The sequence below is a fragment of the Melanerpes formicivorus genome, unplaced genomic scaffold, assembly GCF_026170545.1.
Source record: "Melanerpes formicivorus ecotype bairdi unplaced genomic scaffold, bMelFor1.0.p_v2 SCAF_18, whole genome shotgun sequence".
Classification (NCBI taxonomy): domain Eukaryota; kingdom Metazoa; phylum Chordata; class Aves; order Piciformes; family Picidae; genus Melanerpes; species Melanerpes formicivorus.
Window position 1 is genome coordinate 8391010 of NW_027142370.1, and position 23286 is coordinate 8414295.

Sequence of the window (23286 nt, forward strand, 5' to 3'; positions counted from 1 at the left end):
AGACTTCTGAAATTCCTTTCTCCAAGGAAACATTGGCTTTTGTCCTCAGTGTATGGCTTTATTCTAGACTGAAAGTGACTTCTGTGGAAACAATGTCAAGCACTTACCAGTAAGAACTGATTTGACATTCCAGATGCACAAAATGTTCTCAAAATGCAAAAGAAGCTGTGCTTGAACCCGCTCCAGAACAGACTCACCTTAACAACAGCTAAACAAAGCAGGAGGATATCTGATTTCACACATGCTTTTCCATAGCTTGAGAGCAAGAATTTGAGTTTGGCAACGACCTGTCTTTTACACCTAGCTGGAGAGAAGGGCTCACATTCCAGGCTGAAGCCCCTTGGGTAACAGCAGTATTTTACAGGTGTTCAAGCAGATGCAGTTCCCAAAGATTTTGCGGATAGCATTAACCAGACCTCTCCATAGCTGTGTGGGAACTGGCAGGTATTGGCAGGGCAGGTGCAGAGTGAGGAAACCCTCTCAGGAAGCCTTGATGAGAGGCAGGCATCTGCACAGCCTGGAAGAGCCCTCACTAAACTCAAGCACCTCTCCTGATCGCTAAGCATCAGTTAATATCAACTCCTTACTCAACTCCCCCTGCTATGTCCTACCTGGCATTTACAACTAGTTTCCATATCAGAGTCATAAAGGCAGTTTGTTCTAACTGCAGGAGGGTTGCCTTCTGTATTAATTTGGGTTAGAGGAAACAACTTCCTCACCAACAAAGCAAGAGATATGCACTATAGTATGCACCTGATTGTAAGCAGTGACCCTTACAAAACAAGCTGAGATTCAATATTTGTGAAACAAAGCTATGTATTCACTGATGGCTTTGTATCAACGTAAATGACTAGTTACTTTAATCAGGAAGCTCAAAAGAACTTGATTTATTATAAATACAGGGGCTTGTCCTCTTACAAAAATTACTTACTCTGCAGTGCAGAACACATATTGATTTATGGCACTAATTGTAATTCTCTTAATTTTTATTTTAACATTTGATAATGGGGGAAAAATGAATTGAAAGTCAACCAGAGCAAACCACGTTCATAATTGTATCCCATTCCATAGCAATATTCATACATATTTCATTAATGGGAAAGGTGCAAAACTATTTTGAGATTCATGCAGTGAGGAAAAGATTAATTTGAGCAAGATTACAGAAAGAGGGAATATTTTTGCCTTTCTCATACATGGCTGTTAATTATTTAGTGATAGCTGACATTTGTTGCTGACACCAGCTTAAGACAATTCAAACTCAGTTTAGACAGGAATACCAGAAAAGCATTGAAAAAATAATAATAGAAAACTCTCTGAAGATAGATCATGAATCACTCACGGCATAGGGTCCGGAGAGAGAAAGAGAGACACAATCTGCCTGGAGTCTGGTAGTGGCAAGCATCTTAACATCTTTGCTGCAAAGCCACTTTGGAAAGCGCTTTGCTCTCTCCAGACTCCTGCACCACCAGTCCTTTATCTCACCTGAAAGCTGTTTATGGACAGACTTAATGCCAGGCAGAGCATGTCAGGTTCCCATGGCAAGACTTATCAATGTACTGTGCTACACTCAAGCTACACAATACAGTTACACATTTTTACAGTATATATCTTTTAAATAAACACAGGAAAAATCCAGGTCTAATCTCCTTGCACTGAGATTAAATTGTTTAGGACTCTCTCATCCACCTGAAGTCCTCTAACTTTGTCCAGAGAAACACACCATGGACTCCCTCTTTCTGGCAACCATCAAAGTTCTCTAGCTCATCTTAGGTATCACTGGAGCCCCAGGGTGTCCAAGGAAACTGTCACACAAGTGTGTCAGTATGAGCTTCATTGCTCCATCAGTTCTTACAGTGGTAACAATGAATGTTCACAGGATCACAGGATGTTAGAGGTTGGAAGGGACCTCTGAAGGTCATCAAGTCCAACCCCCATGACACATCAGGACCATAGAATCTAGCACAGGTTGCACAGATGGGTCTTGAAAGTCTCCAGAGGAGGAGACTCCACAACCTCTCTGGGGAGCCTGTTCCAGTACTAATGCTGCATCAGTATGTGCAGAGAACAGTGACCAAGGGCAATGTAAGAATATTTTCAATGTGAAGAATGTTTTCACTGTCAGGAAGATCTGCTTGATCTAACTTCAACTCTGAGCTCAGCTAAACCAAACTGTACTCCTCAGGGCACTGCCACAAACAGATTGCCAGCAAATAAAGACACTTTGCAGCCAGGTTCATATCACAGCTGCTTCTTTTTGTGCTGACCAGCACAAGAACCGTGACCTCATGTTCCCTGTTTTAATATACTCTCACATTTTCTCTTTTCTCATATTTAACACCAACATTCCTCCAAGCAGAAACCTCTTCCTTCTTGTGTGTTTACAGAGCCAGCTGTGCCTAGTGAATCTTGTTGCATAAATAACAAGAAAGATATAAATCTGTATGTAAATCTTTCTTGTTATAGTATAAAAATATATCAACGTAACTATATAAAAATAGAAATGATTTATGGGAGAGTTGAACAACATAGTTAAACCTCAGCATTGTCAAGGTCATAGGAAATTATTGTTCTTGAAGCTAAGGTTTTTCCTATTGTATCATCATGGTTGGCATCTTCTGGGTACAACTCTTATTCCACATAATTTTTTTCTGTTTCAGTCCCCCATCAGTTCTGATACCTTGCAGTGATTACTGTAAAACGGGAATAAGGGAAGTATTTTCACCAGCACTTCTGTCAAATAATCGCTTGCTATCGAGCATTTCTTCCAAGCCCAGTGGAACAAAGAAAGTCTCAGAATTCAGGTTACTGCAGTTTGGAAGATATCCACCACAGGATTACTAAGAGACATCTGCTTTGGTCCATGAGAGGCACACATGGGACCAAACTCTGCTATACTCTGTAACCACTCACTGATCACCAGACACCAAATGCCAGTTTCGTGTAGCTGCAGAAAACCAGCCTGCTGCTACAGTAATTAGAAACCAGAAAGGGTGGGGTACCTACCAACATAATACAGCCTTCTAAGACATTTAATCAAACTTAGATAGTTTGGATAACTCTCTGATAACCTGTGAGAAATCAGAGAGATCTTTAGAAGCCTTTGAGATCCAATGTCATGCTAGCACTCACGGATGTTTAAAACTGCATGCATAATTTTACAGGCCTGGTGATTAAGATGCTTTATTTCCTTTGTTGGATTTTTAACTTACATGAGTGATTTCATACTTCAATCCCTTTCAAACAAAGGTGTCCTCATTTCATGAAGTGAACCATCTGGACTTCTGCTTTTTTGGGTTTGTTTTTTTATAATCCACAGTATTAGAGGTCAGGTAGAGGCAAGTGTTCAGGGGAGGATTTGGAACAAACTGAAAAAGACTGAGACCTATAAATTCAAACACAACCTGACATAACTCTCAACAAAATGAATACCAGCTCTTTTAAACAAAAAGAATCCATGAAGTATCAAGCAGATATTTGTTGGTTTAATCTGGGTTATATATAAAAATATTCTAGTGAGAGTGGTGCTACCGAGCAGCATTTAGTGGAATCAGGAAGATTCTTCCAACCTGCAAAATTCTTTTATTGAGTTGGTTTCAGTAGAAATATTTGGGTTGAACACAAATTTTATGTTAAAGCTTAAATTTGGAGCAGTGCCTCTGCTTTTTCAAAGAAACATTAGGACAGGAAGCTCACTATTGCAGGCATTTTGTAACAAGCATTTAATTTCATATTTTGTCATGTTTGACAACTCTCCTGGGGCGCTAAACACTCTCCTCCTACAGCTATTGTGGTTACTGAGAGAAAAATATGAAATAACTTTGAAAATGATAGATCAGCTTCACAGGTGGCCTGGTTCTGCTGAGCTCAGCAAGGAGGAATGGCTACCCAATATCTTTACTGGTGCAGGCACTCCTGGAGGCTATTCTGTCTTGCACTTGCTGGCAAATGTCCCCAAAGGACCATCTGCCAGCAAGAACAGCGGGGGGGGAAATCATTCATGTGCACACTCAGATACTGCCAAGTCCTTCCCAATTCTCAAAAACTTCAAACAGTAGAAGCTACCACAAGCAAGATTTAAGACTTTAGCATGCCAACTTTACCTGCTGTGGAGTCCACAAGACAGAAGCACTTCGTCAGAAGAGACAAAGAGTCTCCACAAAAAGAAGAGGAGGAGAAAACTGAACAAATAGAAGAACTTATCTTTTCTCTTCAGAAAGTCACAGAACCATGACCAATGTTACCAAGCACTGTAGGTTAACTATGCTGAAACCATTCATCTACAAAAGGCTTATTGGAAAGGCAGGGTGTGGGGGAGGAAGTGCCAAATATACCCAATGAATGTGTGCACACTATGCTCATACCTTTCAAACTGCTGCTACAGATCTATTTATTTATCACTTATGAAACCCAGAACAATCATAAAGCATTCAATATCGGAGATGTGTGGCAGAGCAGCCTATGCTTCAGTAACAGAATATGCTGTTTCCCTCAATCAGGTTTGGAAGAGGAAGATCAAAAGATAAAATATTTAAAATTAAATGCAAGATCTTATTCTGATTTAAGGAATGAAAAGCAAAAAATACATCCTGCAAATACATACATATACAGCTTTTACATATATATGGATACTGCAAAGTTAGAGCTTCATTGCTTAACCTGTCCTGTTCTGTGTACCCATTCCTACCCTCACAATTTTGTTTTTCTGTAAAATGCACCCTTGAAGGCATCAGCTTGGACAGAAGGGCAACAGCTGTTCTGTTCTGGGTCAGAGCAGATACAGTACATATCACCAGAATTGTCTGGGTATGATGTTTTCTCAAGAATGCTTGTAAGTGTTGGGGGTTTTGAACCTTCTTCCTTTGCTCTTCCTACTGAAAGCATGGCTGTGCCTGCTTCTGGTACAGTCAGGATTTTCTGCCTCTGTGGTACTGGCCAAGGAGTAAGGTGATCCTAAGTTCACTACAGTGTTACTATCACAGTCTCATCTTCCTTCCTCTTCCCACTGTTCATGTCTGTCTCCATCCTGCTACATTTTAAAGTAACATCTAACATTCAGATTATATTCCACTTTAGCCACAAGCCCATGAATCCTCCCTCAAAATTAGTGTTGGTGTTAAACACTAGTAATAAAAATATCTTGGCATTTAAACAAACCAACAAACAAAAAACCCTGTGTTACTCAGAATCAATGTTTTCATTCTGAATTTATCTCCACTGCTCCCATCCTGCTGAACACACAGGACCTTTTATTTTCCCAGCCTAGTCACAAACTCTCAGAATACACTGAATCATTTTCTCTATTTCAAACAGCTTTGGTATTTTAGCCTCCCCCTTTTACTTTACTCCCTTACATTTGCCAGAGACAAAGTTTTGGTTAGAAGGAATTTCCTTCTGCTGCATCCCAGTCATTTATTTTTAGAAGTTTGATGCTGACACATGAAATATTTTTAAGCACATCAAATAAATGCTTCCTTTTGAACAGTCTAGCATTACTCAGTTCCTACCAGATCATCATAGGTGGCCTCACATTCTCCACCCTAGCTCCAAACCTGCTAGAGAAACACTTTTCCAGAGATACCTCTGGAAGATTGGGAATGAGCAAGGTCCCTTCTGGATTACCTACATACAGATACAGATTTACATTACCTTCAGACAGAAAAGCAAAAAAAGAATCAAATAACTTTTTAGCATGGGGGTCTCCCAATTATGACCATGAAAGATCCACACGTAGTTCAATGTGGACCTAGAGTTGTTTATTCTTTGTCTGCAACCTTTGCCTCTGACATTTAACCCAAAGTTCTACATATGTTCCCTAAACTTTGCTGTTTGGTTGTAGTGGTTGATGAGAAAGAGAAGTTTGTGAATTGAGCCTGAAGCCTTGTAAACAACTCACTGTAATTCAGGAAAGATATTTTTATACCCTCTCCAAGGACTGGTTTATCTTTCCTCTACTCCCAGTCCTTGGGCACAACCAACAGGGCTACATAAGCACTAGGATATAACTGGAGGTAAAGAATAGGTGATTAAACTGAAGCTCTTAAGATAGGGATCTGTTACTGTGAGGAAAATTGTCTTTTGACCATCCTTTTGTGTTTGCACTAACAATGATTTACCTGTAGTTTTGTACTTGAATTTAACATAAAGTCTATTATGAGCAAGGCTTAATTGTAATCAGTTATACAGTTATCTTCAAAGGTTTATATGGCATAGAGGTAGGTTTGTGCTGAAATTCTGGACTCAGCTCACACAGGTGTGTGGAGGCCAGCTCTGGACCTCTCTACAGTGTTGTCAGCAACAGTAAAGCACTGCACTGCAGTGAGAAGAGCTGAAACATCAAATCCACATGACTCATTGGCACCATCCAAATATTAAGTAAGGTGTCTTACCAGCAAATATGCCTAAAATTATGCTACCTAAGGCCATGTATTGTGATGACTTAAAATGAAGATCAGTCCCAAATTACTTCCCAAAAGGATTCTACCACTCAAACTATGAACCAGATCCTGTATCCCTCACCACTCTGACACAGAAGTTGGGAACTCTTCTAACTGTATATGGAATGACTGAAATTCTGATTCATATCCTTCCAAGTAAACAGGAGAAGAAAACCCTTTAGGGGGTCCCTTTTGGTTAAGAAAACAAACTCTTTTGATTCTAGATCTTGTAGAAACAGGAACAGTGCTAAAATTATATAATTACTGAATTATGATACAGTCTCCTGTTGCTGTTCCTGTTTACAAAGAACCACAGTAGCAGAGTTACAACAGACTGATGGGCCTCAGCTACAAATGCCAATCAAATCAGTGCAAATCCTTCACGCAGCACCTGAAGCTACAAAACTAATTCACCGTGACCTAGCAGCATTGCTAAGCCTTTGATTCCATTTCCTCAATTGTATTTCTATATTTAAGAGATGTAAATTTGGCTGGAAAAAGAATACTCCTCACCATATTTGAAGTGTGTAGTACTTCAGTAAATCCAGGGGTGTATATAAGAATTCATTTGCCAAACTTGTGAGCATTTGTTATTTTCCTTCTGAAAATTTGCATCCACCATCTTAATGCCTCTCATAATCTATCACATATCTTCTGGGTTAGATGAAAACTATTGTAACCACAGCACACACCCATGACTTCCATACAGTGCAGAATGTTACATGTCTAACTTTAGATAGGCAGATTTAATTAATTGTACAATAATCTAAACCAGTACATTAGTTTACCAGCTTAATTGGTGTTAATATCTAAATTACACAGTCATTAGGAAGAGAGAAATGTTAAGATAGGGCTTTACAACAGAAACCTAATAGTTCATTTAGATACTGAAAACCAACATTCACTTTCTTATCAATGTTCAGTGCATTTCAAAGCATGCCTCCTGGTCTAGTGCTCTAAAGCTCCTCTGGCATGTACGGCTGCCAACGGTAACTGCTTTTCTGTATCACATTTACAACCAGACCACATTCATTTGCATGCTACTTCGTAGACGTGTACATAAAAGCATTGACAGTCTGAAAACAGAAGAGTGCAAAAAGAAAAAAATGCAAAGGTGCCATCCAACCACAAAGAAATACCAAAATGTGACAGCAGTCAAGCAGAAGAATGCAACCTCAAGACCCCAGCCCCGCGGCGTTACAATACATGGAGTGATTATCTCTTAACAACCGGTGGTTCATTCAAGACAAGGGGTCAGTCTCCATCCAACAGCCTGTCCCACAAGAACCACTGCCTGGCAGCAGGAACTGCATGGACAGAGACTCTTCCACCCACTCACCTCCAGAAGAGACCTCTTCAGAACTGGGTTGAGGAACATTGGCAGGACAATGTGGGGAAGCTTGCATTGCTGCCGCCCTTGCTATACCTGTCCTGTGGAGAAATAGAGGACTTAATTTCCCAGGCTGTCAGTCAGCACCTTCCACATTACAAGTGAAGGAAAAAAGAAAGGAATTCGACAGTGCTTGCTCCGAGCAAGTGCATTTTGGGGCATGGTGAAGAATCCACATTCTCTTCTTAGGTATCTGGGTAACTTTCACATCTTCTGTAGAGCTCCTTTTGTCTGCCCAGCCAGCAAGCTGGATTCTTGTTTTCATGAGATGATGATGCTCTTGCCAATTACCTGCATAGTAAGCTGGGATATGGCCATTGAGAATCAACTTAACTGGACAGCCAGAATAAAATAAATAAGAAAATCATGTTTAAATCAATCTCTCAACTCTGATGTGAATAAGTTCTAGTTACTGGGTAACTCTTTCCCTTTGATCTCCCTTTCTAAATGGCAAGTTTCTTGGTCTGCTCTTTACTCATTTCCTTTACAGAAACCATTACCATCCAAATGACCTAGCAGAGAAGCAATTCATTTGCTTCTCCTGCCCCACCCATTCCACAGAGGCACTTTATTTTACTTCCACATTATTCTGAATAGGGTTACCACAAGAATCAACCCTAACAAATACAATTTTCAAGGGGAAAAAAGGAAAAGTTTCCATTAGCCTCGTGGTTTCCAGCTAGGGCAACAGTTTTCAGCCAGCAGTTTTCAGTGTGACACATCCAAATGATTTGTATATGTCAAAGTGCAGTCCATTAGAGAGGGAACAACAAAAAACCTCCATCAGAAATACATGAATAAATCATTCTTCTGAGTGTGGTGATGAATGCAATGGTCTACAATTTCAAAACCAATTCTCTAAAGCCTTACTAAACCAAACATGTTTGCTTCCAAAATAGGATCTCGCTGTCTTTCATGAGTACCGTGATGGGGTTTGTTGAAGGAAATGTCAAGTTAAGACAGAGGGGACTGCAAGCTAATGATCAACCATTGTATTCTGGTACAAATGTGCACTGAATACTGATGTTCACAAGCAGGAACAATTCCCAATAATTGGAAATACATCAGCCTTCACTGCATTTGCTTAACAGCGGTCAACAGCAACCTTAATCTTGCAAGTGAACTGAGAGACAAGACAAAGCCTATGCATGCAAAGTTTATGTATAATTGAGAACTGCTGAAAATCATGGAAAGCAAACCCAGAAAAATATGGCAGAGGAACTCTGTTAGGAAAAAAAACAACAAAACACAAACAACAATCAAAACCCAAACAATTTTTATTGCCTCTATCAGGATCAATCATTAAGCCAGAGTCAATCATCTGTGCTAAAGAGCAAATGTAAACTGAATTGTTCACTTCTTGTGTGAGCAGAATGGACTTATGCATCACTCACTTCCTAAACAAAGATGCCAGTCAAAGTATGTTCTTAAATTTTGTGTTGTTGTTTTCAACTGTATGCCACATTTCTCTTCACAGTTCCCAGTTTCCACTACACTAACCACTTCAAAGCAACAAAACCATTTGTCTCTACTACCTTGGACTACAATTATGGCTGTCCATGGGCTATGGTTACAAACAGACTTTAGCCAAGATATTTGGAGATATCTCCAAGAGAAATAATAACAACTGGTCACATATATAACACCATGCTTAATAAATCCAGTATTTAAATATGACACAACAGGCTGGCTCAAAGAAACAGGATAATGATTCATTCTGTCATGAGTACTACAGATACATGTTCTGTTCACTTTCAAAGACGGTGATTATTCTAAGCACTAACAAGAATTTTAGTGGATCTGCCCCTTTTCTTTATGTGACAAATGCTAGGAGTATCAGAAAGAACCAAAATCATCATGGAGCTCTGATGAGCTTAGTTTTTACACACTGCCTAAACCCCTCTCTGAGTCATGAAAAAGCTTCCCCTGAAAGACCATATTACAGTAACTGTGCAGATATCTCTGAGACATTTGTCTTGAGACAGAAAAGAACTCAAACACTTTGAAATGTTTAGGGATGGTTCCAAATGATACTTGGAAGGACTGGCATTAGTGGGAGCAGGTTTGACCCAAAACCACAACTGCTAATGCCTATACACGCCCTTAACTGCAAACTGATAAAAGCTAAACCTGGGGTGGGAAAAACAGCTGCTACTGAAAGCAGGAGTTGGAACAGTCACAGTGTGGATCTAGGGTTGTTTGCTTTAGTAATCTACAAAAACATCAAATGCCAAACATTTCACACTTTGAGGGTAACCTACATTTGCTTCAAAAACAAGCCTTAGGCATTCAAACCCAAACATCAAGCACTTGATGCACTAAATGCTTCAAAGAGGATTTCCTTTGCTTACATCTTCCTGATTTTCTCCCCACAAGTTAACTGTTGTTCTTAAACATCCCCTACAGTCTATGATGGTCTATGTATCCCAAGCACTTTAAGAGCCTTAATAACCATGCCAGATATTTCTAAAAGGTAGGATCACTTTCACTATCTAAGAAAGTAGATTGTGGAATGAAAACCAAACACCAATTTTCCCACAGGAGAATGATGTATGTTCCAGAGATTAGTCCAATTCAAACAGAAAGCTCTTCCATGACAGAAAGCATGTGCTATTTTTAGAATGAACTCAGATCCTGTCACCTTATCCAAGCTAGAACATGCCTTCTTCCTTGTTTAAATATTGAGTAGAATCTATTGTGTACCCGAGGATTGTGATATAGCTCTTGGACTTTGTTCTCAGCTTCACCAGAAATGTTCCTGTGAGTCCCACGGAAATCACTGGGCTTTCTGCGAGTTTATTTTCCTTTTGAGAAATGAAGAAAACCAACCTTTCAGTCTCCATGTCTAGAAAAAGAAATGGTGAGATGTCCATTGTGTGGACCTTTAGATGAATGAATCCATGCATCTATAGCTGCAGCAGTAGATTCCTCACCTAGTGACCACATTCAGGTGGTGCTTGGACATAACCTGTCCAATTTCCTATGCGTGTTAGAAGACAGTACCACTGTGGACTGCAGTCCCAACTGCCTCTCCCTAATCAACATAGAGCTGGTGAATAAAAATAAGCGTGACAATTTGTACCTATAGCTGAAATCATGTTAGTCATCACCGTGAGGGAGCCCATACTTACAGTCCAGCACCCAGAAATTATGTTGCTAGCTCCTGAACTTTACTGGATTGTCTCCACAGAGAAAAGGAATAATGGCAGTGTCAGTATACTGTATGCTCTGGCTTTGCTAAGAACCTAGGCTTTTATACAAGCTAAACAGAATATCGATTTCTTTCAAAGTCCACTGCACACTAAATACTATTCCCACTGTTGCTATTTGAGGCATTATATAAAAATGGTATCTTTCTGACTAAGAAAAGAATTGACGAGTCTTTCATGAAGCAGAACTGTCTAATGCTCTTTGGTGTATTTCAAACAATCTTGTCAGCTTGAGGCAGCCAAAAACTTAAATCGATTCTTGAAGTATATACAAAATTCACTTTGGTGCCAACCAAGCTTAGTGTATATTCACTGTGTACTGTGGTCTGCAAGACACTGTCAGTCTAAAAACATCCATGGTGATGTACAACTAACAATAAAATCTCAGTATCCACCTCCATACTACAACCAGCAGAAGACAAAAAAATTACTGTGAAGCAAAAAAAAAAGACCCAAACAAAACCAAACAAAACCCAACCACACCTGCAGGAATGGATGGACCCTGAAGAACTTCTGAAGTTCTTCAGAAGAAGTAGCGTGAGAGGAGTGTGAGATTCTGCACTTGAGGGAGAAGAGCTCCGCACATCTGGCTGAAAAGCAACTGAGAACACAGCAGTCCAGCTGGAAAGGACCCATGGTCATTCTGAATGCTAGGCTGAATATGAGTCAGCAGTCAATATGAGTCAACAGTGGGCTCACATCAGCAAACCACAGGCTGAGCTACACTAGGAAGAATGTGGCCAGTATAAAGAGAGAAATCACTCTCTGCTCATCACTGATGAGGTTACACTATGTCCAGCTTCTAAACCCTGTTCCAAAGGGCTGGATCACTGTGCCCTATTCTTTGTCATTAACAAATAAAACAAAGCACAGAGACATAACATTTGCACCAAGAAGCATGCTCCAGGGACCAAGAGCGAGAAAAGGCAACTCATCTCTTTGCTACAGCTTCCTGGATTTGACCACAAGAGGCTGACACATTCCCACAACCAGGTTAGGATAAAGTTAACCACAATAGTTAGGACTGATTGATTGACATGACTAAATCTGCATACAGCATACAATTTTTCTCAACCAAAATGCAAATGTGCTAATTCTTTAGCTGTGGTCTATTCATTGATAGTGGGTTAAACTTTGATGTACTGCCTCAACCAAAGAACTCTGAAATGCTCTTAATGGTAATCTACTAAACTACAGGAGACTTTTCAGCAGCTTAAGATGATGTTTTAACCTAAATCTTCTGCCCATAGCTCAAAAACCCCAGTGTCATGATTATACTACCACAATATGAATCTTTTGGAAGCTAAAAACCTAATTTAGGGGGTCAACTTGAACCTGACAAATAAAAACAAACCCAGGAGTATCCAAAATGGACAGATCAAGGGGATGAATGACTGTTTTGTTAAAACATGTACAGTTTTTTAAGTGCTGGTGGAGATAAACCTGAAAAATATCTGCAACACAGAAATTTATTTAAGGGCTGAGGGTATGACATTCATTACATATCCTGCATTTTTTTCCCACAGATTTAATTATACCTTTTGTGGTACTCATGCACTGAAAGATCTTCTGGTTTGCATTCATTTGAATTCTACTGCAACATAAATTAATACAACTTAGACACATTTATCAGCCCTTTAAATAACAAACTGATAATGTGTCCAGGCAGTATACTCTTGAAAAGAAGGAAAAGACATACAATTAAAACCTGAACTATAATTACTTTGGATTTCAGAAAGTTAAGAAGTAGCCTGAGGCAACATTACCTCAAAGAGAATATATCTGGACTGTAACTTTGCTTCAGGCAAAGACACAAAGAGTACTGAAAAGAAAACAATATACAGAAAAGGGTAAATCATATCAAATGAGTAGGCAAAAGTGTCAAAGAAATGGGTTTGTATCCAGGTTATTATCAATCTGAATGCTTTAAACTCCTAAGGAAACTTGCAAAGACAGTATTAAGGTCACAGCATTTAACAGGCTAACTTTGACAGTACCCTGAATTTAATGAACTATATTATGCATGAGAATTCCCAAGTAGATTTCCTAACCTGTAATGAAAAATAACAACATTATAATTCTAAAGAGTTACAGCAACCATGTAAAATCTGTTCTATTGATTAAAGAATCATTATTTGATAGGCTAAACATACCAGTTGCTAAATCATACACAAAGGGATGCAGTAAACCCTGAGAAAATTAACTACCACCCTTAACAAATCCACATCAGTTCAGCTCCTAGGATTTTTTGTTTTCCTTATGCAGAATGTACTTACATTTCCTGACAGTATGTACAAAAAGCTAGGCTTTGTAGAATCTAAGCTTTCTAAACAGTGTGAGGTCAGACCAAATTTCCACCTTCACCTACTTTTGTCCTACAAAACAAAACCAGGAACGATTCTGAATCTCTGAAGATTCAGCATACTGAGGTTTCCAGAAAGGTTTTTGGTAAGCAATTGATTTATCTCTCCTTGCCCTGAGTCAGACAAACTCTTTAACAAGACTCTCTTCCAGTATCAGTTGTTATATATAGAATTACATAGAAAAATATACAACATCTCCACACTGTACAAAATGTAGTACTGAAGACAAAATTAACAGAGGTTACTGTACAAATCAGGAAAAAAAGAAGACAGATAGAATAAAGTCAGGACTCTCAAAGCACAAACAAAATATGGTGTTTGTATACACATAGCTTTTTATGGGTTTACAATATGCACATAGAGTACAGCTCTGCAATGCCATGCTCCCTGATCCAACTCCACTGGAGCCAGCGGCACGTTCTTAATAGACTTCAATGGGTACTAAACCACAGTTACATAAAGGCTGCAAAAATCTGCCAGGATTTTGAATAAAAAATTCTGGCTCTTTGGTGAAAACTCAGATCTTAGTGTCCTAACAAACATAAGTAGTGCATGATCTAGTCCAATCTCCCTTCCAGAGCAGGATCACTTAGAGTAGGTCACACAGTGTGGTGGTACTGAGTGGCAGTTCCAAGCCTTGCACTTTTAAGATTCAATGGATGTAAGTACAGGGAGCAGAAAGAACCTGGCAGAGAGCGCCAAGTGTGGTACAGGTTTGTCTGGATTTCTGGGGCTTGAGGAGCACCAAGTACTACAGATAAAAGCCAGGTATCTCTACAATCAAGTCAAACAGCAAATGGAAAGACAACAGTTCTAGGCAAGGAAGGAATGAGTATGTGTCTGTCTCCTTATTGCTCTCCTCAGCACTACTTGCGTCTACACATTCTTGACTTCTCCAAAGTCTGAGCAGCTAGTATTACTTCCAGAGGGAGACATGCTGAGAATTTAAACCTTTGGGCCCTGCTTAAACAGAGATGGAACAGTTACCTTCTGGCAGGAATTAAAGCTGGTATGGAAATTTCACCAAAAAAAGAAACAAAAGATGGTCTGGAAAGTGGCCAAAAAGAGATCAAAGGAACTTCAGCCTCATGAAGACACATACCAGAAGCACAGGAAAGGGGACTTCAAGGCAGACTATCAGATTTAAGAAATTATCTGTTGCCTGGGTAGAAGGCTGTGCGAACCAGGGGAAAATGTAAATTACTCCAGTGAAATATTTAGTCTCAAAATAATCATACTCTCTTGTATAATTACCAGTCTTGACCGCATCAGACTTCTAGAAGAACAAATGTATTTTAGATTCAGCTCACTGTTTATACTATGAGAAGTGATCAGCATATCCTTCTGCTTTTTCAAGTGCTACTGGATCTGGGTAGCCCCAGAGTTGAAAAGAGGAGCTCTGGAATTCTGAATTGGATGTAAGCTTCAGGGAACTGCTTGGTTATCGCTCTTAAAATTTGAAGTGTTTGGAGCTATTTGATGCATTACTGTCTTGGATGACACAGATCCATGAACCTATATGCCCACATGTACAAACAAATTTATGAAAGAAGATTTCTGGTCATCCAAGAAGGACAAGCAAGAGGAGTGTGACCGTTTGAGTCTCAACCCGCTACAAGGGGCATCAAGAGTTTAGAAATATTTGCAATGATTCAGGGAAGACAACTATGCTAAACCAGGTATTCCTTACAGAAAGCTGCAAATCCAATTGCTAACAATAATATGCCAAGCACAACAATCATGTTTGGTCATTAAAAAGTAAAATAAAGGTGCAAACCTCAGTATACCTCCAACTCTCAAGTCTCATCTGTAATAACCAGGTTGATGTTTGCTCTGCAGAGTTCAAATTGCTAATTCCTCCCATTTACACCACCTGCTTGGCTTTCAGGAACAAAAATAATTTCCTATCTAAATATACTTACATTTAACAATCAGAAATGAATCCCTCTGCAAACAGTTCTCCACATTGGCAATCTTCTCTGTTAGCAATTATTTATAGTGCAGAAGCACCAAAGCTTTCTGCTTTCAGCTTTAACATTACTTCTACTACTACCATTTCCCGAGTACCTCCAGGACAACTGTCAAACATTTTCCCAATATATTTGTAATTTGTATTTCTCCCTTGTCCATAAACATTAGAAAAGCCTTATAAAGATATGGATTTGAAGAAGGCCTACAGTTAGCAGCACTGCTATGTAAGTCTTTAACACTGGTGCACATTAAACAGTTTGTCCGAAGCAGTAATGGAAGCCTGATGACCAACGACAGCTTTGGTAGCTGTGGAAGCCAGCACTGCTCCCAGCAGCCTGTGCTCTCAGGAGCTGCCAGGTGTGGTGTTTCCTTCTCTGCTAGCAAGGGACAATGTTTTAAATGGGCCAAGTTTGCTGACATTTTCTCTAAAAGCTGGACTCTTAGTGGTCGAATAACCAGTGCTGATACTCCCCCTGGGACGGGACAGGTTCTAACAGCAGCAAAGCAAGAAGGGTGGGCAGCCCACTCTACAGCTGCCTCTGGAGAATGGACTGTTTGCTGCTAATAACCACATCAGCAAGAGGTTTTGAACCAAACCCCAGATTTAAAATAGCTTGAAATTAATTTAAAGGTATGAAAAGGCCAAAGAAACATTAGTATTTCAACCTAACCAGAAAACTGGGAAAGATCAATGCAACATCTGTCCTGCATGTGATTTCTGCAGGACAGAGAGTTTCAGCAACTAAAAACCTTCACTTGGACATAGTGTAAATTCTTGCAGCTAATCTATCTTTTAGCTTTAATATAATTGGTTAATTTGCAATATCATTAGTCCTAGCAGATGCAGCTTACCTTTTTTAATTTGGCACCTTTGTAACATTTACACAGTGCCACAAAAGGCCTCTATATGACCCATTTTCTTGAAATGCAAGAGCAAGCACAGAAATGTTGAATCTAGCAACTGAAAACATACCTAACACTGGAAAATAAAACTCACATCCAAGTAATCCACTTTTCAGAAAAGAGCAGCTCATCTCCACCACACTGCAAACCCAGAAATGCAAGGGCACTGCTTTTCACACCACAATAACAAGGTTTTATTCCAGTCACAAACCAGCACACACTGGCATACATAGACCAAAATAATTTGTGAATCATATGGGACCTGAAAGACATACAGTGCCCTACATACAAGCTCTTACTGTCCCACCTCCCAGTGCTGAAACTTCTATATAGCCACCAAAAGTTCTAAATTCACACTTTAAGCATAGCAACTGGAAGGAATACAGACACATGGACTAGGACTATCCACGAGACTTCCATGAGTGTAACACACACAAAAGTACAAGTGCACACAACATGTACAAAATCAAATTCATACTGCACCCAAGCAAGGAGAAACACCATCACCCATATGGCCATCACTTGACTCTTAACATCAGGTGTTCCAGGAATTTGGGCAAGACATAATATTTCACAGCTACCTTTGTCAGAGAGACTGCAGATGTGAATTCTGCTTTGAGCTTCACTGCTGTCTACAGAGCAAACACCTGACCTGCATCTTCCATTCAAAAAGAAGACAAGAGAACACACATCTGACTCCATCTTGTACTGTTTGCTCCCATATCACAGATTCTGCATGCAGGAATTAGTGGCATCAAATCAAGCAAAGTGTCAAAATCAACATGTAGCGTGACAAGTCCTGTGTGTTACCTCGGCAGCTAATTTTGCCCTGGGCTTACCAGTCCACTGTGCCTACTCATTGAATTTTACAAATTAGCTTTTATTACTGTATTTATACATTTAATTTTTCTTTTCCTCATATCACAATATAGAAATAAAGACATTCTAATAGAAATTATGTATGAAATAATGACAGACAGTGCCTGATTTACAACTATACATTTGAAAACCTTGGAAAGATTTATTAATGACCTTGTGCTAACTTGTACCATTTATTGAAACCTCCCAAAGTTAATAGAAAGTGAGGCTGCAGTGACTGGATGAAAGTTTAGAACTAACTTACTGAAAAGTGGTGACCAGATCAGGGTTTGAAAACTACTTTTGTTCCATTTCAAAATACTCATTTAACATCTTACATGAAGGAGAAATAATATGGACCCATTAAAAACAGCGAGAAGGAAATAAGCTCTCATCAATTTTTAACAGAGCTCTGATCATCTCTTTTTTTGTTTGTACTAGAAACTGGCCCAATAGGCAGAGTATGCCATGGCTGCTATTAATGCAATCAGTCCTATCACAGGGCAACATTAAACTCAGAATGCATGCAAATGCTGTTGTTCTCCACAGTCATCAACTACTTGCAAGGCCTGAGTCACATGAACAACAAAAGCACTACAAACAGGAAGAGTTAAGGTGACAATTAGTTGTTGTATGTAGACTTGAGTTGCACTGGAGGATAATAAACCAACTCTCAGCCCCTTAGTTTCTTCTGTACTCTGTTCCTAAGTAAACCACACATGAATCTGCACATAGATGTCTCCATCTTTTATTTTCTTTTGTAAACAGATGAATCAGTAAGTATTAAAGAAAGAGCACTGCTATATTTAACAGTACAGCTCCCAGCTCTCTGTCATATTAATAATTCACCAAAACTGCACAAGATGTTGCAGTGAAAGATTTTTTTTTAGGAAGCTAATGTGTGTTGCTATTACTTGTATTTGCACTAGCAAAACACAGTCTGCTCTCATATGCATTTAAGCAGAAAAAAATAGCAAGTACAATAGTTCTTTAGCTAGGAAACACTCCTGAGAAAAGGAACTCTCTTACCCCATAAAAGGCTGCTTTGCTTTGCTAGGTAGGCATTTTGCTCTTGGTAAAGAATTAGGAACCTTTCACCAGGAACCAGTGATCTAGCTCACATTCATTAGTAAAGGCAAGCTTAGTCTTAATCTAAGAATTACAGAAATAGTTGATCAAGAAAGTGCCTCAGTGTGCCTCAGTATGCCTCTCTATGTCCTAATCCTAGTCTTGATTTGAGTCTTTGATTTGCTTTGAGAAAGCAAATTTTACAAGTAAAATGGAGATGATGATATTACCAGTGTCTAACAGATGGAGCATGAAAAATCATACCTGTGGTGTACTTTGAATGCTGCAAACATTGCTGACAATGTAATTCACTTTGACTAAATCTATACTGCTTTTTCCAGGCTGGGCTGAACTAATTACTGCCCCATGTTGCCCATACTGGACACTGCCTTAAATGTCTGTGCTATGCAGATCCAAGCTCTGGGAAGCAGCAATGTCTGTTTTTCCTGCCTGCTGAATCACACATTCAACCACAGCTTTGAGCAGGCAAGCAAACAGTTCAGGATTCAGAGGAAGGCAGTGTGACAGCTGTGCTCTCGCCCTGCCTCTGTGGCTTCTCCCAACTAAGCTGCATGGATAAAGATTACAAAGTCAGCAACATCACTTGGATGGAATAAACCCTTATTAATCCAAATCTTCAAGGCTACCCACAACATCCATCTGAATAGCAATGTGCATGAAGAAAGAACCAAATCTGAGCACAAAAAGACATATCAATATCCTGTTTAACAAGGGGAAAAGTTGTGCTTTAACAAGGTTTGCCTCTTTCCATACTTGACTTGAGGAAAAGAAAACAACACAAGTGACTTTAATAAGAATGCATGATCATTTCCAGGGTCACTCTAAAACTATTCCTGAATGAGTTTTAGAAGAATGAAAAATCATCAATATTCACAACTGCTGGAGCTTAAGAGAGGAAGAGTTACCTCTTACACCTTTCTCAATAAGCTTGTAACCAGCCATCCTCAGAAACAAGTGAACAGACTACACCAATAGTGAGCCTGAGCCAGAAGAGCAGTAACCTGGGCACTTCATTCTCAGGTACAACACCCTCAGGTAGTCAGCTCCTATTCAAATACTCTTGGCAGATAAAAATAGATAGTCTCCCTTAACTTTGATTAATGAAGAAGAGAGATACCATTTTCTTTACTCCAGAAGAAAGCAAGCCCCAAATTTTGTTTTCATTCTCTGCAGAGGATTTTCCTTTAAAATCATTAGGGGGGGAAGTCTATTTTCATGCTCTATAATAAATGTTTCACATGGTTATGATTCAATGTGTTTTACACTACATTGGTAATTCTCATTATTCTTCAAATATCACATTTGAGGAGGTTAATACACCATTAACATGATTAACTTTTTAATAGAAGTTAAGCCATATGGAACCAATCTGCACGATTCAGCCATAGAAATGACTAGATAGTGAAGGTCAGCTTCTGCCCCTATGAAACTTCACTGGTTTCACTTGAATTTGCAGGTCCAGACCAAAGGGGAACCTGTCCCCATCTCAAAACCATGAGTATGAGCAACTTTTTATTTCTTCACAAAGCAGGAATAATCCATTAAAAGGATGGGATGAATCAGAATGCTAGAGTTGTCTGCATACAATCTGCAGAATGTCTTCACCACCGGAAGAGCATTTCTCCAGATAAACTTGGGATCATGGAGGTGAATCACATCTTGGACAGTTTGGTAAGAACAGTGATGTTTGTTCATTATTTCTGTCTCAATCATCAAATCTGTAAGACACAGTGTGAGTGAATTAACAGTGCAGCTGATCAGAGATGCAGCACTGCTGTTTCTCACAACTTTTTTACTCCTGCCTGGAACACAGCAACCATACCATGCAACTCAGCATCCTGTGAGGCTGATCTCAAGGTCCCAAGATAGCAAAGCACATCAGCAGTCCTGTCAGTTTTACTGTTAATCTTAAGCACAGGTAATGTCAAGGGAACTCTCAGACTGAAGGACATTCTCTGCCCTCAGAAGCACACAAACCTTTCCTTCCTGCATCCCTTCCCCCAACTCACTGTCCACAATTTTCTTGCTGTCTCCTCTGACAGGCTTTGCCAGTAAATAATGAAGATCATGTTTCCCCCACCCAGACCATCTTTTTTCCCCCCATGCCTCTCCTCTCTTCAGTTCTTCTAAAGGTGTTGTGGAAATAATACATTTTACTGACCCAACACCTCCTGGGCAGCTGGTTCCCATAGCTGGGGTGCAAAAGGTAATAAAGATAAAACACAGCTCAGCAATGAATCACAGGCCTGAACACATCTCAGAGGTCATCTAGCCCACCCCTCTGCCCCATGGGAGGCTCAGCTACCTCCAAGTCATTTCAGACATCTATGTCATCTGCTTTTAAAAGTTTCAGTGATAGAAACCGCACAATCTCCCCAGGCAATATCCCAGTGTTTCATCACCTTTGCATAAAAAAAGCTCAATCTTCCTCACAGGTCACATTTTCTAAGTCTCAGGTCTTTCTCCTCCTCCTTCACAAGTCTCAGGTCTTTTCTGTTTTCCCCACACAAACACCTCCAATTAAAGCAGTCAAATAACGCTTTGAAAGTGGTGACTGAAAACCTTCACTTTATATTGCTGCTAGTTAAATTGCCTTTTTCCATTGTGCAATTGTAACATACTTTTAAGACTTGCATTGACAACACTATTGAAGTCCTGCCAGTTCTAACTCCATTTTATTGCAGCCATGCATATGTAACACAAAAAACAAGTGCAAGTAGTCACTGTTGTCATATACGTGTCTATAATGCCTATAACCAGATACAGTATAACATCATCTATCAAATCCAGGAACTTTTGAGACTTAAAAACTAGTTCAACTTCCCATAGTTAAGGCAGAGTTGTGCTTGATACAAGTAACTCCAGTGTTACAAAGAGATGAAATTTGACTTTGTTCAAGCAAGCAGTTTCCTTAGGAACACACTCTGTCCACCAGCCAGAGCAGAGCAAATCAGATTTGGCTCATAGTTTTCCTATGCCCTTTGAATTCCTGTGTCACCTGATTTAGCTGCCTTCTTTTTTCTTATCTTTTCTTTCTCTTTTTCTTTTAAACATTACTGAAGAATTAAAAGAGGAGAAGAACTGGACAATAAAGTTAACCCACATCTTGATTATTGTTAGCTTTGCTTTCCTCGTGGGAAAGAGAGGAAGAAAGTGCTTATAAAGGTCAGAAACATTTCCTTGGATGCAGTTAGCTGCATGGAGCAGCAAGGGCAGAGGACACCTCTTACCAACATCTTAAACCTCTGAGGACAAGATAAAATTGTAGTTATCCACAGAATCAATAACTCCTCTAATATGCTGGACATAACACAAAGTATACCTTTGTTTTAAAAAGTGGATTGGGTTTGGCCCAGTTGAAATTATGTTCCTGTCTAATTGTCTGCGCTTGCATTTCTGTGTGCATAGTACTATCATACATGCAGCACTAAATAATCATAGGACCAAATGCAAGCACTATGAAAGGACTTCAGGCCTTTATAGATTTGTGATGGGCCTCTTTGAGCTGAAGGTGTTCCTGGAAATATTTCACAGTGAAATCCATTTCCACGTGATTTTCATGACCTTTTAAAAGGTGTGGCAGTGTCAGATACAGCAGATGTGAAGAATTTCCTTACAGCTGACCAACTGAGCATTCCCAAGAAACACTACCATAGTCAAAGCTGAAGAACTAACACTGTGCCCCTGAAGGTTTCCCATACTTCTTCTATCTCCAAATCAGAGGCCAGCTATTTGATGATGACTTCTGATTACGAGGAAAATATAACACAGGCCAACGTTGATATTCAAGGTGTATCTTGACCCATTTTTTCTAAGTTACTTCATGTGCAACCACAGAACACCACCCAGTCCTTATTAGCCAAATATCAAGTGAAGATGAAATAGGAGAAAATCGAACATTTGCCTCAGCATCCTCCCCAAAAAATTACTGAAGACCTCCATTGAATTTTTAAAGCACCCATAACATAAAAGAGAGGAGAATATTGACTTGCAAAATCCACAAGGGATTATTTTCCTCAGATTACAAAATCAACAGACTTGAAAGTCCAAATTTCAACATAGCAGCACATGCCCATTAAATATATATCTGAATCACACCATGGAGCAAGTACACTGCAGTAATTACACTGTGCATTTCGCAATCTTAAGCCACCAATTTACACACTTAAGACGAAGTTGTTTTCAAATGTTATTACAGGTGACTACGTCCCAAAAACATAAATCAACATTCAGACAAAAAGCGTCCACCAAAAAGTCAAAACACATTTAAAAATGCCCCAAAACACAACCCAGAATGCAAAGAATGCCCTAGAGGCAAGATTAGCAAACAATTACACCAGCCAGTGGTAACAGTTACGGCGCACAGGTTTTATTTTTCCCTTCTGAAAAACCTGCTTTGTGTTCCCAGTCTGGTGAAATCATCCTGCTGTTTTCTACATTTGAAAAAAAAAAGACATGCAAATCATCAATAACCAAGAGAGCATCAGCTGATCACATTTCAGGATGCAGCATGGGAGTATTAAGTGACTGAGCATTGATCAAATGACGACAGAATCTGGAGACCGAGTCTCAAGTAGTATTGGTTGACCCTGATGTTAAGTACGTTCATATTATATAAGCCCAGACTGAAGTACTGTTTCTGCTGCTGGAAAGTGCTGTTAAAACTCTGCACACACGTATTTGCAAAGCCAAACACCTACAAATAGACTTCCCCTCCTCAATCAATCTTAAAATGGCCTGCTCTAAAACCAACTTTCTGGCATTGAAATACAGATCTGTGCTTGACACAACCATTTCACTGGTCTCAAGGTAAATTCTCCAAGCATTTAATGTGTGTCACCTGCAGGAAAATTCTTTTTCATGTAATAAGATAGCAGCCACTGGATGATTTAAAATGAAAGCACCTTTTCTTTTCTTATGTGCCTTGCATGTACACTGAGGATGGAGAGAAGGCAGCAGTATCTCTGAAGATTATACTTACATACCCTTTCTAAATGTCTAAGGTTCTCTAGGGAACAATCAGCTCTGCAATGTCTGTGATGTTCAGGATATAATTACCAAAATGAGAT

The 23286-nt window shown here is 39.5% G+C and overlaps 1 protein-coding gene across 5 annotated transcripts in view; it reads right to left on the reverse strand.

The window, feature by feature from the left end:
- The window catches only part of PPP2R2C (protein phosphatase 2 regulatory subunit Bgamma), a 162647-nt gene that overhangs the window by 90634 nt on the left and 48727 nt on the right, over positions 1–23286 (reverse strand). Inside the window, exon 2 of one of the 5 annotated variants that reach the window (XM_068149527.1) lies at positions 7774–7860. The exons of 3 other annotated variants lie outside the window; for them this stretch is intronic. In XM_068149527.1, the coding sequence (XP_068005628.1) occupies positions 7774–7860 (87 nt within the window). Of the gene's footprint in view, positions 1–7773; positions 7866–23286 lie in introns of all 5 variants that reach the window. One more of the 5 variants, XM_068149523.1, reaches the window with a different exon arrangement.